The 20,550-nt window shown below is 34.7% G+C and overlaps 1 protein-coding gene across 1 annotated transcript in view; it reads left to right on the forward strand.

Annotated features, from left to right (window-relative positions):
• LOC133332380 (uncharacterized) overlaps positions 1-18,423 on the forward strand; it is a 34,345-nt gene extending 15,922 nt beyond the window's left edge. The window contains exons 2-3 of the mRNA XM_061540780.1: positions 17,864-18,166; positions 18,232-18,423. Of these exons, the coding sequence (XP_061396764.1) occupies positions 17,864-18,166; positions 18,232-18,423 (495 nt within the window). The remainder of the gene's footprint in view (positions 1-17,863; positions 18,167-18,231) is intronic.
• The last annotated feature ends 2,127 nt before the right edge of the window (positions 18,424-20,550 follow it).

Here is a 20,550-nt window from a genome sequence, read left to right on the forward strand (position 1 = left end):
AATGTTCGACTCATTATATCGATGTCATCGGCGTAGGCGAGTAACATGTGTTGTTTGGTGTACAGAGTGTAATTTCTGTTCATCTTTGCCTCTTGTATGACCTTTTCCAGCAGGATGTTAAAAAGATCACACGACAAACTGTCACCTTGTCTGAATTCTCTTTCAGTATTGAAGGACTCCGATAGGTCCTTTCCGACTTTAACTGCAGACCTTGTGCCACTTAAACATATCCTGCATTTGCAGGAAAGCGGAACGTAGACATGGCTTTAAACACCTCTGAACGGATAGGGCGGTCGAATGCGACTTTATAGTCGACGAATAGGTGGTATGTGTCGATGAGTTTTTCGTGGGTCTTTTCCAGGATTTGGCGCAGAGTGAAAATCTGTTCAATGGTGGATTTGCCAGGTCTGAAGCCGCATTGGTATGGTCCAATAATGTCATTGACCATTGGCTTCAGTCGTTCACACAGCACACTGGATAGCACTTTATAAGCGATGGGACTTATTCCTCTATAGTTGGCACATATCTTGTCTCCTGTTTTGCCTTGTCTCCTATTTTATGAACGGGACACAGGATGCTGAGGTTCCAATCATTGGACACTCATTATTCTAGCCAAATTGTACTAATCAGCTGGTGAATGCTCCTGACCAGCATCTGAACATCAGTCTTAAATAGTTCGGCTGGTAACCCGTCGGCTCCTGCTGCTTTATTATTCTTGAGCCGATAAATTGCTGTTATGACCTTATCTTGGCTTGGTGGTATACACTCTATACCATCATCTCTTATATCATCTATTTGATGCCAGAAGCTTTTCAAAATGCTCCTTCCATATCCTCAACACGCTGTCTGTATCTGTCACTAGGTTTCCTTCTTCATCTCTACAGGAGGATGTGCCTGCACCAAAGCCTTCGGTTTGGTGTTTTACCGGTTGGTAGAATTTTCGGACTTCATTCTGACTCATGTACATCTCGATATGCTCACGCTCACGTTTTTCTTGTTCTTTCTTATTTTTTCTGAAAACACATTTCTCCTCTCTCCTTTTCTCCCGATAATTCTCCATCACATTACGTGTTGATACTGTCTGCTGGGTTGCCCTATACGCTGCGTTTTTCGTATCAGTAGCATTACGACACTCTTGATCGTACCACGGATTTCTTGATGGTGGCCTTTGGTACCCAAGTGTTGCTTTTGCTGCAGTTTATAGAGGATGGGCAATTTTCTGCCACTGTGCTTCTATATTATTATCGGGACAAGGGGTGCTTTCGTTAAGCAGATCGGTAAGTTGAGCGGAGTAGGCCTCTGCTAACTGTTGTGTTTGCAGCTTTTCGATGTCAAATTTCCGTGTTACATTAGATCGCACCTTTGCTGCTACATTAAGGCGAGTGCGAACCTTGGCTGCCACAAGGTAGTGGTCCGAATCGATATTCGATCCTCGGATCGACCGTATGTCTAATACACTGGACGTATGTCTTACATCTATCACAACATGATCAGTTTGATTTATCCTTGCTTGATTAGGAGAAATCCAGGTGGCCTTGTGTATATTGAGATGCTTGAATCTGGTGCTGCTAACTACCATGTTTTTTGCTGCCGCGAAGTCAATCAACCTCATGCCGTTGTCGGATGTTTCTTCATGAAGGCTAAATTTTCCGACAGTGGGGCCAAGCATATTTTCCCTTCCGATTTTTGCATTAAAAATCTCCTAGCATAATTTTAATGTCATGGCCAGGGCAGCGATCAAATGCTGTTTCTAGGCGCTCGTAAAATATGTCTTTGGTCTGTTCATCTTTGTCTTCGGTCGGAGCATGGGCGCAAATAAGACTGATGTAGAAGAACTTCGGATTTATACGGATTATAGCAGTTCGCTCATCTACTGAAGTGAATATGGAGACGAGGTCTTTTATTCTCCAGTTGACCATAAATTCGCATTTGTAAATATTTAAGTGTAACTCCCACATCTGAGTACATACGACCATATAATTGGTATAAATTTAAAGGTCAACCACTGACCTTGGATATACCAGCAACTTTTCGGGTCTATGTCCTTCAGAGGTAAATCTATACGTTATAGAATACAAATTTTGTAATTTCAATCACACAAAAGTCAGGGTCCATTTGACTCGCTAAATATTGATAAGGATCCCCTTCTCTATGTAAAAATTCGCGATGTTTGGGTCATAATTGCGGCCTTTAGAGCGACCTGGAAAACCGATAAAAATTAAGTAATTGGTCCATTTCATCCCCTAGATATAAATCGATCTTTGCCAAAAAATAATAGGGGTCTTCATTGGCCAGAACCCATTCTACATGCAAAATTTCGTGAAGATTGGTCCATAGCTGTGGCCTGTATCGTGTTTACGAATTATAATGGACGTACGGGCGGACGGACGGACACACATGCCTAGATCGACTCAGCTAGCCGAGATATGACGATCGGTATACTTAAAGGTGGGTCTAGGACCAATATTTCGCGTCATTACAAACTCTTGGGGCTGCACAAAGCTATAATACCCTGACAACATAGTTGTGTAGGATATAAAAATTATTTTCTCTGCTCCGTTTTATTCTTAATAAATAATAAATTAACGAAATCAGTTCCTAGCCAATAAACTTCTTGTTTTTATGTGATTTTTATTGAAATTCTTTAGAAACTTCAAATTTGTGACACATGTCAAATGTTTAGTTAACAAAGAAAAATTAAAAATTGTAATGGAACAAATAGATGATGGCCCAATTAAGGCAGACAGATTCAGACAAACGAAATTTCGATGTTTGGCTTTTTTGTTATGGTTGTTATTGTTGTTTATTTTCTGTATTGTAGTACGGGGTACCGGATTCGTAGTCATTGTTTCAAATTTTGAAGAAATAGTTGAATAGTTGTTGTGGTCGAAGTTGAAGTTTCAACAATGAACCTCCGAACTAAATGTTCTAAATCTTTGAAATATTTGAATATTCTTACATAAGACGGAATTAAATGTCCAAAAACTAAAAAAAAGAATTAAAAGTTTTGTTTTGTTTTGGGGTTGCTAACAATGAAATAAATGATCAATCATTAGTTTGTTATTGTTGTTTCTTTTTTTTTTTTTTTTGTTTCGCCAAGAACAAAAATGTTTTATTTTTTTCTTATGGAGGAGTTCATTACTAACAATGTTTGTTTTGTGGTCCACAACAAACCCTTCCCGCCCACCCCCTTTGCCTTTGGTGAATAATTTACATTCTAATTATGGCTAATTTTAAATGTGAAATGAATTGAAACAATTCAGTGAATTGCCAGTAATGCTAAAAATATAAAAACAACAACAACAACAATTGAGAAGTAAAACCAAATAGAAGGGAGTGGATTTCCTTAGTTATATTTGGTTATTGTTGTTGTTGTTGTCCATTCAGAATATAGTTTATTAATATTGAACATTTATGAAACAAATTGAAACCGGAAATTATTGGTTATCTTTAGTTGGCCAACAATGTGTCGATCATTAATCGACCATTTACCCCTTAATATTGCTAATTTATTTTCTTAAACTATTTCTATGGACATTTAGCGATTTTATTTTGTAAAAAAATTATTTCTGTTTGTAATTCATATGTTAATAATGTAACTTGAGGAAGTAATATGAGAAAGAAATAAATTTCGATTTTATTCGATATTGACAAATTAATAAAGAAATGGTTTTAAACAAAAATGTCACACCATGTTTTTTTTTAAATATATATATATATATTTGTTGTTTAAATGGAAAGATTTAAAACCAGTGAGCGGAGCAGTATAGTCGGACGCGGCCGACCATATGGAACCCTAAACAACTTCCAGGAAAACTAACTTTGTGTGGTTCTACATTCCAGCTTGGGAAATATTTCATGATATTTGCAGCCTCCGGCTAGAGGTCAATAAATATTACTAATATTCAGTACAGTCCTTCTAATCACTTGTCCAGATTCCCATCTCCGTGGTTTGTGTTGTAATGTTCGGCTTACAATTGTGGCCTATAGATCGACTGAAAAAAAAACAAAAACAAACCAGTAAGGAAAGTAGTAAAGTCGGGCGGGGCCGACTATATGATACCCTTCAACACTTTGGGTATATTCAACAAAAGAATTCTAACAGACGTCGAATTCTGCAACCTATACTCTTACAAAATAGGGACAAAATTACCAAAACTCGGGAGAAAATATGTATAGAAGCTCTATCCAAATCTGAAACGATTTCAAAACTTTAGTACGTTGTGCACGATTTGTGTCAATTTTGTGTAAACTCGGACGAAAATATAGAAGCTATATCAAAATCTGAACCGATTTCAATGAGAATGACAGAGATTAACTTATATTAACTACAGTTTATTGTACAAAATTGTGTGACAATCGGACAAACTTTGGGTCTTTAGTGCACAATTTACATAAAATCGGAAGAACAAATATACCGATTTTAAGGAAACTTTACACACATCACTCCAGACTCATTTCAGTACACTAGTACACTATGTCAAATTTTCTGCAAATCGAAATATGTATAGGGACTTTGGTACACCATTTACATTAAATCGGACGAAAATTTTTATAGGAGCTATATGTAAATCCAAACCGATTTTTACGAAACTAACGTGCACTATTTTAGACTTAATTAAGTACGATATGCCAAATTTCGTGCAAATCGAAAGATATATAGGGACTTTGGTACACCATTTATATATGGGGCTATATCTAAATCTGAACCGATTTTCAGGAAACTTAACACACACATCATTCTAGACCTAATCCATTTCGCTATGCCAAATTTCGGGCAAATCAAAAGATATATGGGGACTTTGGTACCCCATATACCATAAATCGGACGAAAAATGTCATCCAAATATACATGGCCGGACGGACAGACGAACATGCACAAATCGACTCAGAAAGTGATTCTATGCATATTCTCAAAAGGAACCATGGGTCTATCTCGATTATTTTTGCCTGTTACAAACATATGCACAAAGACATAATACCCTGTACCACCGTGTGGTGAAGGGTACAAAAAAATAAGTTTTCAGTCCACTTCATCCCAAAATTATTATCTCATCATCACCGAAAATTAGAGTCGTTGTCCTTGACCATAACATATCAAAGCAATCAGCGCTATATTTCCGCCATTGTTGTAATTGTTTACTAAATAATATCTGAATACGTAAGCACCTGTACAAATTTTGTAATTTTTCACACAAAAGTCGGGGTCCATTTTGTCCGCTAAATATTGGCCTGATCGCCTTCTTCATGTAAAAATCGAAGTTTGGGCCAGAAAATCAGACAAAAATAAAGTTTTTGGTCCATTTCATCCCCTAAATATCAACCGATCTTTACCAAAAACAATAGGGGTCTTCATTTTTGTCTAGATTATTCTCTTAAGCCCTAGAGCTTAAGAAAGTGTTTGCTTGTCTTGTCCCTAAAACTACTTTCTCTGTGGATTTAGAAACTGGTTTTAGTTCTTGACAAGAATGGCAAAATATATGTGATCAATGGCTACCATTCTGAAAATTTATAAAACAAAAAATATTATTTTTTCTAAATCTTATATTAACATATACCACAAATAATAAGGCCATTAAAATTATAACAGCATTTCTAAAGTCGTTTGACGTGAAAGAAATGTCTTCATTTTGTCAATCACAAAATTGCAAATCATCCTCAGCGTCAACACATGATTAGCATATTGGGTTTAATAAGCGTTTTATAAGCCATTCGGCGGCATGCGAAAACAATTTGTCATTGTTTAAAAAGAAGACATAAAAATAAGTTTTAGTAAACAGTTTATTTATGAGTATCAAAGCAAATAACAAAGGACTTAAGAAACGAACTAGATGCGACATTTAATTTATGGTAACACACATACACACAGATGATCTGCACACTAATTTGTGCACAAAATTTTGAAAATTGTTATTTGAATAAAATATTCATATTCTTGTCTATAAATGTTCAATGCTACAACTTTTCCCCGCCAAAACATAATAACAAAAATAAAATTAACATTTCAATTCGTAAGAAATTTAATCCACAAAAGGAATCATTATCTCCATGCAGACTGGGGTGACAGTAAGCAAAAAAGAAAATAAAAACCAAAGAGAAATGATAATTCGATTATATATTAAATTTGATAGAAATGTATAGATTAAAAATATATATATGGGTGAATACTTCTTGAAAAAAAAAACAAGAAATAAATATCAAATAGGAATTTATTTTATTATTAATATTATTACAGAATTAAATTAAATTAATATTATTATAGCAATACATTAAATTAATTAAATTATTTGATTAGTTGCTAATGAAATACATTATACATAATTTTAAAATGTCCAATAAATTACTCTTATATGAAATATATTTGAAATTAATTAGTTAATAATAAGATAATTGCTTGGTAATTAATTTCAATTTTCTTGCAGTTTCAATACATTTCAAATTATTGTGAAATGGCGAATTGAGAAATATCTGCATTAATTGTTGTGTAAGATTTCTTAAGAAGCTAATTGGATTCATTGAAAATGTTTTCAAAGAATGATTACTTATGGAAATAAAACCGATTTTTCAACAACAAATAGAAGTTTAAATTTAAAAAAAAAAAATTATTTTTTTCAGTTTGCCTGTATTTAATAAAAACATTTCGGTGGCATGGATTTTCTAAAAATATTTGCTCAAGGGCTATCGACAACTATGCACGTTAAAACATAAACAAGTTTGAATTTTGTAAAAATATTTTCCAGGACTTAACGTGTTTTTTTATATTTTTAAAAACAATCCAAAACTATATCATTAAAAAAAAATATTTTCTTTTTGGTAGAATTTGCAAGCATGGATTTTTTTTTATATTTTTTCCAGGACTATTCACATGTGTGGGCTTTTTATACCCTACACAACTATGTTGTCAGGGTATTATAGCTTTGTGCAGCCCCAAGAGTTTTTAACGCCGCGAAATATTGGTTCTAGACCCACCTTTAAGTATACCGATCGTCATATCTCGACTCGCGAAGTCGATTTAGACATGTGGGTCCGTCCGTCTGTCCATTATAATTTGTAAACACGATACAGTCCACAGTTATGGACCAATTTTCAAGAACCAATTCAAGAAATAGAATGGGTTCTGGCCAATGAAGACCACTACAATTTGGCCCAAACATCACACAATTTTACATGGAGAAGGGGATCGGATCAAAGAATAAGCACGCCTGTTTTGATGAAGATTGGTCTATATTTAGCGGGTCAAATTGACCCAGACTTTGTACAAAATTTGTATTCTGGGGCGTATAGATTTACCCCTAAAGAACATAGACCCGAAATATACAAACCGGTTTATGTAAACCATTGTACACACCAAATACAAATGAATTAATGAAAACCCCAAAACGTGGACTGATACTAATAACGCATGGTAGAATATACAATAATCAAACTACTGCAATTTAGATTACATAGTGTAGAAATTACCGAATATTTGGGTTTATAATTATATGAGGACTACGCCTAATTAATGACCGACATGTGTCAATTTCGAACCCAATATTTTTGTTTTGTGTCTCAATTTTTTCCATCGGGAGGTATAATGCCTAAATGCTAAATGATGCCTAAATGCTGGCCGATATATTACATTAACGTCAGGTTCGAGTTTTTTTATCACGATTTCCTTAGAAAGCGGAATGATTACAACCGATGGCTAAATCGTCTTAGAATTCTATAATTTGTTGGGTAAAATTGACTATTTGAAGTAACGACTATCCCCTGTATTATGGTAGAAAACGCCTATATGGGGAAAATCCCTACACACGGAACTGATCAGATAACTATTTTAATATTAGAAGGGGGTTATATAGGAATAACCACAAAAATGGGTGAAAATTAATAATTTTTGGTAGGAAGATTTTTTACCATATGCGACTACAAAATACCAAATTTCAGCGAATTCGGTTGAAAAACGTTCTCAAGAACACCAAAATACCGAAAATTGAGGGTGTCTTTTATGGGGGGCTACCCGAAAAATTGGGTCTATATTTATAATTCTTAGTGAAGAAGGTGTCTTTTATGGAGGCTACCGGTGTCTTTTATGGAGGCTACCCGAAAAATTGGGTCTATATTTATAATTCTTAGTGAAGAAATTTGGGACTCAATAAGAACCCATTGTACCAAATTTCAGCGAACTCGGTTTAAAAATGCGCTTAAACCCCCAAAATACCGTAATATGCTGGCTACAAGAAAAAGTGGACCGATATTTATAATTTGTAGTGGAGACATTTGGTACCCAAAAATAACAATGTACCAAATTTCAGTGAATTCGGTTGAAAACGCGCTCAAGAACCCCAAAATACAGGAAATTGTGGGTGCAATTATATGGGGCTTAGCCGAAAAAATGGACCCGTATTTATAATTCTTAGTGGAAACATTTGGTAGCCAAAAAGAACCCAATGTACCAAATTACAGCGAATTCGTTTGAAAAACGCGCTCAAGAACCCCAAAATACCAAAAATTGGGCGGTACCCTTATATGGGGGTTATCCGAAAAAATTGACAAATATTCATAATTTTTTGTGGAGAGATTTGGTATCTATTAAGAACTCAAAATACTTATTTACAGCCAATTCCGTGGAAAAATACGATCAAAACCACCAAAATACTGGAAATTAGGAGGTACTGTTATATGGAAGCTACCAGAAAAAGTGGACCTATATTTATAATTTTTTTGTGGAGACATTTACTACCCAATAAGAATCTAATGCAGCAAATTTCAGCGAATTCATTTGAAAACCGCGCTCAAGAACCTCGAAATACTGAATATTGGGGGGAGGGGTGGGGGGTATTGTTATATGGGAGCTATGCCTAAACGTGGACCGATATATCCCATCTTCGAACTTGAACTGCCTGCAGACAAAAGACAACCCTATGCAAAATTTCAGCACCCTATTTTTAATCCTTCTGATTACAGCAGACTGACGTGCAGGCGGAAGGACGGACATGGCTAGATCGTCTTAGAATGTTACCCTGATCAAGAATATATATACTTGATAGGGTCGGAAAAGAATATTTCGATGAGTTACTATGATGGAGGGTATTAAAAGAAACAAAATTATGGGCTATCAACAAGCCTGGATTTTATGAAAAAATTTAACCAACTATAAGCGAAGATTTGTTACAATTTTTCAGAGGCTTTTTTCTTGGATTTAACAAATTTGGCAGTCTTGGAATTTTCAAAAAAAAAAAAAAAAAAAAAAAAACATTGAGAGCAGTGTAGTCGGACGGGCCGACCATACGATACCCTACACAACTACCACGGAACTGTATCTTTCTGTGGATGTTTATTCCAAGCCTGGGCATTACTTCGTGATATCTACACCCTGTTGTCGATTAGAGGTCAACAGCACCTCTTTCATACACTGACATATTTTCCCAGGAATACTAATATTCTGTACAGTCCTTCTAATTACTTGTCCAGTTCCCTTCACCGTGGGTTCAGTTGTGATGTTTGACTTTCAATTGTGGCCTATACATCGACTCAAAAAAACACAACAAATTAAGTTTTCGGTTCACTTTATTATTTGATCATCGCCGAAAATTATAGGCGTTGTCATTGACCATAACTGAAATCTCATGGAAAATTTCAAAGCGTTCAGAGCTATATTTCCGCCTGTAAATATTTAAGTGTAACTTCCACATCTGAGCACATACGGCATTATAATTGGATTCAATTTAAAGGTCAACCACTCCTCTTGGATATGGTATCAACTCCTTGGGTCTTTGTTCTTCAGGGGTAAACCTATACGCTATAGAATACACATTTTGCAATTTTTAACACAAAAGTTAGGGTCCATTAGACCGGCTAAATATTGACCGATCTTTATCAAAACAGGCATCCTTATTCTTTGGCCCAATCCCCTTTTCCATGCAAAAATTCGCGGTGTTTGGGCCATAATTTCAGCCTCTGGAGCGACCAGAGGAACCGACAAAAATAAAGTTTTTGGTCCATTTCATCCCCTAAATATTATCCGATCTTTTCCAAAAACAATAGGGGTCTTCATTGGCCAGAACCCACCATACATGTAAAATTTCGTGACGATTGGCCCCATAACTGTGGCCTGTATCGTGCTTACAAATTATAATTGACAGACGGACGGACATATATGTCTAGATCGACTCAGCTAGTCGAGATATGACGATCGGTATACTTAAAGGATGGTCTAGGACCAATATTTCGCGGCGTTGCAAACTTTTGGGGCTGCACAAAGCTATAATACCCTGACAACATAGTTGTGTGGGGTATAAAAATAATAACAATAATATATATATATATATATATAATAAATATTTTAGGGACTATTGAGAGCCGTGGTTATGACCAAAATATTTTGATTTTTTTTTTTTTTTGGAAAATATTAATTCGAGGACGAGCATCGTGAATTTGTTAAACATATTTTTTCAAGGACTAAATATTAACATAAAACGTGTCACTCAAACATTTTAATATAAAATACAACTTTATTTGTTAACATCTTCCGTTTATAAAAACATTTTAGTGGGTCAATTAGTTTTGAAAATTATAAATAAGTCTGTTTAACAAAAATTTTAACGAAATTCCTACAACATCACAACCTTGCAATTATCTTCTATTCTGTTTGAAAAAAAAATGAATTAAATTTGTCTACAAAAGTAATTATTTTACTTCTTGTTGTTGTTGCTACTGTTCTTATTTTAAATATGTATTATATAGTTTCATAAATTGTTATGGCCTTTTTTTGTAAGTACAAAAAACACGCATGCGTATAACCCGCCAATTGTACCAACAGACAGACAGACTGACAGACATACACGAGTTCATTCTGAAATGAGTACATTCTCGAAACACGGCTACCTATTTCAATTGAAATTCGATTGTCTGAACATTGAAACGGATACGGACATTGGGCTATACTTTGTCAAGGTGTTTTAACAAACGAAAAAAAAACTTAATAGTGGTTTTGCCCGTGTTCTTTGCTTTGTCCCCCCTATAAACACTGCATTCATTAACAATAGCAAAAAATAAAACTTTAATATAATTTGAAATATTGTAGAACAGATTCTGTGCTGTTGACATAACTCGACATAAGTTACAGTCATAGCCCCACGATCAGTAATGTACTGACGTCAATATGTACTCACACTCTTATGTATGTTGGTATTTATGACCGACAATCATGGATCTGGTAAATGCCCATGTTATGTTGTTGTTTTATTATGTCATAAGATTCGCTAGCTCAAAATAAAAAATTTGTTTGTGGCCATATTTAACTAGGCATGCGGCTAACAAGACTTAAATGGCAGGTTTATGACCCGGTAAACTATTGGCATATATCTATCTGTTCATGAAATTAAATAAAATAATAATTTAATTTTATAACAACAACTAAATTGTAATAATTGTTCGAATTTTATTTATGAGCAAAAAAAAAATATCTCCACTTGAAAAACTATTTTTAAAAAATCCACTCCTCTTGAGAACTTTGAAAAATATTTGAAAAAAAAATCTATGAGAAAATATTTAAGAAATCCTCGTCTGTTGAAAGAGTTTGAAAAAATATTTCTAAACCAGTGAGCGGAGCAGTATCGTCGGACGGTGCCGAACATACGATACCCTACAAAACTACCATAGAACTCTAACATTCAGCAGATTGTTTTTGCAGGCTGAAGTCAGGCTGAATCCCAGTTTGTTGTTTTTATATTTTTTTTATTTCGAGCCTGATTTTTATTTCGAGCCTTGGCAATATTTCGTGATAGTTACAGCCTCATGCCCGATTAGAGGTCCAAAGCACCTTTTCCTTACACTTACATATTTTCCGAATATTACCAACATTCATTACAGCCCTTCTAATTACTTGTCCATATTCCCTTCACCGTGGGATGTGTTGTGATATTCGGCTTATAATTGCGGCCTATAGATCGACTCGAGAAAAACACAAAAAAGTCGGACTGGGCCGACTATATGCTACCCTTCACCACTTTATGTATATTGTACATATGAAACTAAACACACCTCATTCTATACTCAATTCAGTAAAGCTATGCCAAATTTGGAAGAAATCGAAAGATATATAGGAATTTTGGTGGAACATTTACATTAAATCGGACGAAAATGTATATGTGAGCTATATCAAAATCTGAACCGATTTTCAGGTTCATCATCATTCTAGACTTAATTTAGTATGTCATTCCAAATTTCCTGAAAATCGAAAGATATATAGGGCCTTCAGTACACCATTTACATTTAATCGGACGAAAATATATATGGAAGATATATCTGAAACAGAGCCGATTTTCTCGGAACTTAACACACATCATTTTAAACTTAATTTATTACGCCGTGCCAAATTTCGTGAAAATCGAAGAATATATATATAGGGACTTTGGAACACTATTTACATAAAATGGAACGGAAATATATATTGGAGCTATATCTAAATCTGAGCCGATTTTCACGAAACTTAACATATGTAATTCTAGACTCAATTCAATGCGCTATACCAAATTGCATGCAAATCGATATATCTTTCGACTTAGGTGCACCATTTACATAAAATCAGACGGAAATATATATGGGAGCTATATCGAAATCTGAACCGATTTTCAAGAAACTTAGCACACATCATTCTGGACCTATGCAAAATTTCGTACAAATCAAAATATATATAGGGACTTTAGTACCTATATCGGACGAAAATATATATGGGAGCCTTATCTAAATCTGAACCGATTTTCACCAATTTCAATAGGGTTCGTCCTTAGGCCAAGCAAGTGACTTGTGCCAAATTTCATCTAAATCGAGTGTGTGAAGGGTATAATTAAATTCTTCGCTCCACTTCATCCCAAAATTATTATCTGATCATCACCGAAAATTATAGGCGTAGTCCTTGACTATACCCGGAACCTCATGAAACATTTCAAAACGATCAGCGCAATATTTCCGCCCTCTTCTCCTTGTAAAAAATTCGACATGTTTGGGCCATAATTGCGGCCTCTGGAGCGACCAGAAAATCAGAAAAAAATAAGTATATGTAGTTAGGAGATTAACTAAATATTAACCGATCTTTACCAAAAACAATAGGGGTCTTCATTGGGCCGAACCCATCCTACATACAAAATTTCGTGAAAAATAGGCCATAACTGTGGCCTGTATCGTTTTTACAAGTTATAATGGATAGACGGACGGATACATATGTCTAGATCGACACAGCTAGTCGGGATATGACGATCGGTATAGTCTTGGGGCTGCACAAAGCTATAATACCCTGACAACATAGTTGTGTAGGGTATAAAAATCCACATCAGTCTATGACCCTTGTTAAAAAATGTTAAAAAAGCCACTATTATGGTTCGTCCCAAGAAAAACTTTTTTAAACCAGTGAGCGGAGCAGTATAGTCGGACGGGGTCGACCATATGATACCCTACACAACTTCCACGAAAAACTAACTTTCTATGGATCTATATTCTGAGTTGGGCAATATTTGGCGATTTTTGAACCATGTGGACCAAATAGAGGCCGACAAGTATTACTAATGTTCAGTACAGTCCTTCCAATTACTTGTCCACATTCCCTTCCTTTGTGTTGTGATATTCTTATTCCCATTGGAGCCTATAGATCGACTCGAAAAAAATACAAAAAATTAAATTTCGGTTCACTCATCACAATTCAATTATCTGATTGCCACCGAAAATTTTAGGCGTTATCCTTGACCATAACTGGAATCTCATGGAAATTTTCAAAGCGATCAGCGCTATATTTCCGCCCTCTAGTGTGGTAAAGGGTTACTAAATAATATCCGAATACACAAGCACCTGTAAATGTTTAAGTGTAACTGCCACATCTGAGTACATACAACCGTATAATTGGTATCAATTTAAAGGTCAACCACTGCCCTTAAATATACCAACAACTTTTCGGGTCTATGTCCTTCAGGGGTAAACATATACGCTATAGAATACAAATTTTGTAATTTTTTACACAAAAGTCAGGGTCCATTTGACCCGCTAAATATTGACCGATCCTTATCAAAATAGGCATGCTTATTCTGTGGCCCAATCTCCTTTGGGTCATAATTGCGGACTCTAAAGCGACCAGAAAATCAGACAAAAATAAAGTTTTTGGTCCATTTCATCCCCTAAATATTAACCGATCTTTTCCAAAAACAATAGGGGTCTTCATTGGCCAGAACCCATCCCACATGTAAAATTTCGTGAAGATTGGTCCATAACTGTGGCCTGTATCGTGTTTACAAATTATAATGGACAGACGGACGGACACACATGTCTAGACCGACACAGCTAGTCGAGACATGACGATCGGTATACTTAAAGGTGGGTCTAGGACCAATATTTCGCGGCGATACAAACTCTTGGGGCTGCACAAAGCTATAATACCCTGACTACATAGTTGTGTAGGGTATAAATATTAACTGATCTTTACCAAAAACAATAGGGGTCTTCATTTGGCCGAACCCATCCTACATGCAAAATTTCATGAAAATTGGGCCATAACTGTGGCCTTTATCGTGTTTACAAATTATGATGGACAGACGGACGGACACGCATGTCTAGATCGACTAGCTGTCATTAAATTTCATTGATCTACATATGTTGATCTAAATATTATATTAGCAAATATCATGCCAAAGCAAAAACAACAACAACAATGTTGTTATCCTTGTAGAAATGAAGTTGTTAATAGACCGAAATATTCGCACGCATTCCATTTGCATTTCATTCGTGATGGATGGATGGACAGAAATATCTCAACACCAGAGACTGCTGGCAGTTAGACAGCTACAGGTGTAATCTAGCACCTAACACACATACCTAAACATTTTTGGAGAAAGAATAAAACAACAACAACAACTCTAATAAATCATCTGTAATTATAGAACTCTCAGTCACCGATTACATGGTCCAAGCTTTTGTTTTTTTGCATCTGTGCCCCAGCTGATATATGCATATTGACCATACTGTCATTATTATTATTATTATTATTTAACAATCGTGTTAATACATATTAAATAAATATATAACTTGACTAATTTATCTTCATTTAAAAAGCACGTTTTCTATTTTCAGATAATACTGTGAATATAATTTTTATTCATTAGCAGAAAAAAAAATTGAATGCATTGCTGAGTTTTTTTTTGCAATTTGTAGTTTGCAAATACTGTATTGTTGAGATTTTAATGGAAATTTAATTGCAATTGATCTAATAAATGGTAGCGTAATTTTGTTGTGAAAACAAAACTGCCAAAATGAAAAAAAAACAATGTTTTGTAATTTTTTCTTTTTGTTTTACAATTAAGAATTGAAACATTATTGCCTAAATGACTGAATGTGACAGAGAAATATTTACTAATTTGACAGTGACAGCTGTGAACCTTATTTGGATAGTGTGAAAATAAATTAGTTGGGTGTTTTTTTATGGAAAAACATTCGAAAGTAGTAAATTGTTAAACAGAACCTTCATTTGTCGGTTCAACAGACATGCTTATTGTTGGGTCCATTTGAAATGCTAAATAATGACCGATCTTTATCAAAGCATGCATGCATATTCTCTGGCCCAATCCTCTTCTTCATGTAAAATTTCGCGATGTTCGGGTCATATTTGCGGCCTCTAGAGCAACCTAAATATTAACCGATCTTTACCAAAAGCAATAGGGGTCTTCATTGGAAAAAACTTTTCCTACATGCAAAATTTCATGAAGATTGGTCCATAACTGTGGTCTGTATCGTGTTTACAAATTATATATTGTTTTTGGTAAAGATCGGTTAATATTTTTGTGTGATTTTCAGTTCGCTTCAGATGCCGCAATTATGGCCCAAACATCGCGAATTTTTACATGGAGAAGGGGATCGGGCCAAAATATAAGCATGCATGTTTTGATAACGATCGGTCAATATTTAGCGGGTCAAATGGACCCTGACGTTTGTGTGAAAAATTACAAAATCTGCATTATAAGGTGTATATATTTGCCCCTGAAGGACATAGACCCGAGAAGTTGAAAGTATATCCAAGAGGTGTAGTTGACCTTTAAATTGATACCAATTAAATTGTCGTATGTTCTCGGATGTGGGAGTTGCACTTAAATATTCACAAATGTTTACGTATTCATATGCTAGTTAGTAACCCATTACCACAATAAAGGGCGGAAATATAGTGCTGGTCCCTTTGAAATTTTCCATGATGTTCCAGTTAGGTCAAGGATAACGCCTATCATTTTCGGTGATGATCAGGTAATAATATTGGGATGAATTGGACAAAAAACTTAATTTTTGGTGTTTTTTTCGAGTCGATCTATAGGTCGCAATTATAAGCCGAACATCACAACACAACCCACGGTGAAGGGAATATGAACAAGTAATTAGAAGGACTGTACTGAATATTAGTAATATTCGGAAGTGTAAGGAAGTGGTGCTGTTGACCTCTAATCGAGCAAGTGGGTGCAGGTATAACGATATATTGCCCAGGCTCGGAAAAAACATCCGTAAAAAGTTAGAGTTCCGTTGTAGTTGTGTAGGGTATAGTATGGTAGGCCGCGTCTGATTATACTGCTCCACTCACTGGTTTGAACATGTTTTTTCATGGCCTATATTTTTTCAAATATAATTTTTTCAACAGTTACATTAGCTGGTGATTTTTATACCCTACACAACTATGTTGTCAGGGTATTATAGCTTTGTGCAGCCCCAAGAATCTGTAACGCCGCGAAATATTGGTCCTAGACCCACCTTTAAGTATACCGATCACAATATCTCGACTAGCTGAGTCGATCTAGACATGTGTGTGTCTGTGTCTGTCCATTATAATTTGTAAAAGCGATACAGGCCACAGTTATGCACCAATCTTCAAGAAATTTTGCATGTAGGACTGGCCCTGGCCAATGAAGACCCCTATTGTTTTTGGTAAAGATCAGTTAATATTTAGGCAATGAAATGGACCAAAAACATTATATTTTTTTTGTGCTGATCGCTCTGAAATTTTCCATGAGAATCCAGGTATGGTCAACGCCTATAATTTTCGATGATGATCAGATAATAATATTGGGATGAAGTGGACCGACATATTTTTCATTTATTGTGTTTTTTTTTCGAGTAGATCACAAGATAACAACACAACCCACGGTGAAGGGAATATGGACATATAATTAAAATAACTATACTGAATATTAATAATATTAATGACCTCTAATCGGGCAAGAGGATGCAACTATCACTATATATGTCCTAGACCCGGAATAAAAATCCACAGAAAGTTAGAGTTCCGTGGTGGTTGTGTAGGGTATCATATGGTCAGCCCCGTCGAACTATACTGCTCCGCTCACTGGTTTAAAAATATTTTTTCATTACAACGTGAATTTTTTAAAAAAATATTTTTTTCATGACCTACATTTTTTAAATTTTTTTATTTCAACAGTTACATCAGCAGGTGATATTTTAAAAATATTTTATATTTCTCATGGACTTTTTAAAATTGTTATGAGCCAAAAATTACCCAAAATTATAATTATTTGTTTTTCCTTGTTAAATTTTACTAATATGCCGCTAATTTGCAGTCCACTGATTTATTTTTAATGGCCCCTCAGTTATATTAAAAAATAAAAAATTAAAAAATTCAATTATAAATCTTTTGAGGAAAATCGAAAAAATTTTCATTATTATTTCTCATTAGATTGTCGAAATGGTTTGCCTGCGGAATATATTGGCAATAATTTTTGCGGTTACTTTTTTAAAAATTATTTATGCAGCGGTTGGTATTCTTCAAATAAAAAAATTAATAACATATATTTTAATACTTTGTCGTTAATATATATTTTATTTTTTATTATATATTTTACAGCGCCCTTTTACAATTGATTTCGACACCCTCGACTATGAGGTTAATAACAAAATCGTTAAAAACCTTGATTTCAAATTGATACCGTATAAAAATCATCAGGCCATCAATGGCACAATGTTATTTCGCACGGACGTTAATGGCATACGAATTTTGAATTGGAATTGGAAAATTTACAATGTCACGGTAAATGGTTGTGATATTTTGATCAATAAATACAATAAACTGAATGTAATAACGGAGGCAGTGATCCAAAGGATAAAACAATCAATGCCAGGGCTGCCCAGCAAATGTCCTTTAAATAAGGTAATTTCCATATAAACAATTATTTTTTCTTCTGAGTTACAAGCTTTTTTTTTTTGTTATTGCAGGGAGTTGAATATCCTTTGTTAAATTTGTATTTGGACGAAGAACGGTTTCCAGTCTATATGTCGAATATAAAATTTGAAACCTCCTTTATTATGTTAAATTATCGGGAATTGGTTTTTGATCTTAAACTGAGTGCCCATGTTGAATCGAAAATCGGCAAAAGGATGGGAAATCAAACGTCTAAAAAGCCATAATAATTAGAAGCAAATTTTTTGGTAATGGAGTGTGGGAATACGTTTATGTGTGCGTGTATGGTATATAATCTATACAAATAAACCAGTAAGGAAAGTAGTAAAGTCGGACAGCGCCGACTATGTGATATCCTTCACCACTTTGGCATATTCAACAGATAAATCCCAACAGACGTCGAATTTTTAAAGGACCATTAACATGAAAAAAATACTAAATTTTTCATTTGGTCAGATACAGGGTTGCTTCTTATGTTATAGTCACTTCAGTACGTAGAGCAATATTTTGTGCCGATTGGACCCACCTTGTTGAAGCATTTATATCCTACCTCTAGGTTATACTAACTTCAGTACGTTGTGCAAAATGTGTGTCAATATGGCGTTAAATCGGACGAAAATATATATGTAGAAGCTATATCAAAATCTGAACCGATTTCAATGAGACTTGGCAGAGATTAACTACAATTCATTGTACAAAATTGTGTGGCAATCGGACACACAAGTGCACAATTTACATAAAATCGGAAGAAAATATATATATGGGAGCTATATCTAAATCTGGACCAATTTCTTAGCACACATCATTCTAGTCCTAATTCAGTACGCTGTGCCAAATTTCGTGCAAATCGGATGATATATAGGGACTTTGGTACACCATTGACATGAAATCAGACGAAAATGTATATGGGAGCTATATCTAAATCTGAACCGATATTCAGGAAACTTATTACACATCATTGTATACCTATTTCATTACGCTGTGCCAAATTTCGTGCAAATCGGATGATATATAGGAACTTTGGTGCAGCATTTACATTAAATCGGACGAAAATATATAGCTGGAATCTTAGGTGCGGATTCACCTTTGGTCCAAAGGTGACAGATACGGCTGGGTTTTTGGAAATTCGTACTAGAACGGTACGAAAAGTACCAAATGTGATACCATTTGTATTTGGCGAAACATTAGAACTAGAACTCTAAAATTTGGATTGAGGGTCATTGATGAAGTGCAGAATAGATGTAGCAAAGGTTTTTTTTTTGCGCATTCGAACTATAAGTATGTGAGAAGTACTAAAATGTACTAATTTGGTACAATTTCGTAGCATGTGAATGGATTGAGCTAAAAACTTGAAATTTGGAATGCGAATTAGGATTGAGATGTAGAGTCTATTTGAGGAGATGGTTTGGAAAACGTGTACTAATGAGTACGAAAAGTACTATATGGTACTATATTTGGTACAAATTTGATTTGAAGGTAAAAATGGAGCTGGAATGCTAAAAAATATAAAGTAACAGTACCGTCGGAGTGTAGGATTAGGATATGTACGTAGTTTTGGAAAAGTACTAAATCGTACTATAATTGGTACAATTTGTTTTTTTGGTGAACCGATAGAGCTGGAACAATGAAATTTGGAGTTAGGATCATTGTAGGGCTGTAGGATTAGGGTCAGCATTCAGTTTCACAAATTAATACTTATGGGTACTAAATGGTACTAAATTTGGTACAATTTGAATTTTAGGTGAACCAATAGAGCTAGGATCATGGAAATTGGAGTCAGGATCATTGTGGAGGTGTAAGATTGAAATATGTAGGTAGTTTTAGAAATTCGTACTAATGTGTACTAAATTCAAATTCAAAAGCGTGGGTGGTTTAAAAAAAAGTTATATGTATATTTTCCAACAGTCATCAATCACGGCCATACGGCCATTAATGCCAACAGTTCGTTAAAGCTTTCATTAAGCCATTAACATTTCCATTAATTACATATTAAATATATCAAATTGATTTCAATACCCACTTTGGGTGCAAATGCCGTAAAATTACTATCCCCTAATTATTTGTATGCAGACTTCATCATCCATAAAATTCTGAAATATTAAAAAAAATCTTTAATGGTAGTTAGTTGGAGAAACTAAAGCCTTGCTACAGCATTAATCATTAGTTAATACAAATGGTGTGCCTTCGATATATATTAACAACTATTTTTGTAGCCAATCTTTCAAAGTTGCTATTTGCAGCGGTAGGTATCCTTGTAGAGAATATTTATTTTAAATATATTTAATTAATTTTTTTTTAGCGCCCCTTTACAATCGATTTCGACACACTCGATTGTGAGTGGAATAAGAAATTTG

Source organism: Musca vetustissima, unplaced genomic scaffold (assembly GCF_032173495.1).
Source record: "Musca vetustissima isolate MV318-11 ecotype Yass unplaced genomic scaffold, APGP_CSIRO_Mvet_v1 utg163024, whole genome shotgun sequence".
In the NCBI taxonomy this organism is placed as follows: Eukaryota; Metazoa; Arthropoda; class Insecta; order Diptera; family Muscidae; genus Musca; species Musca vetustissima.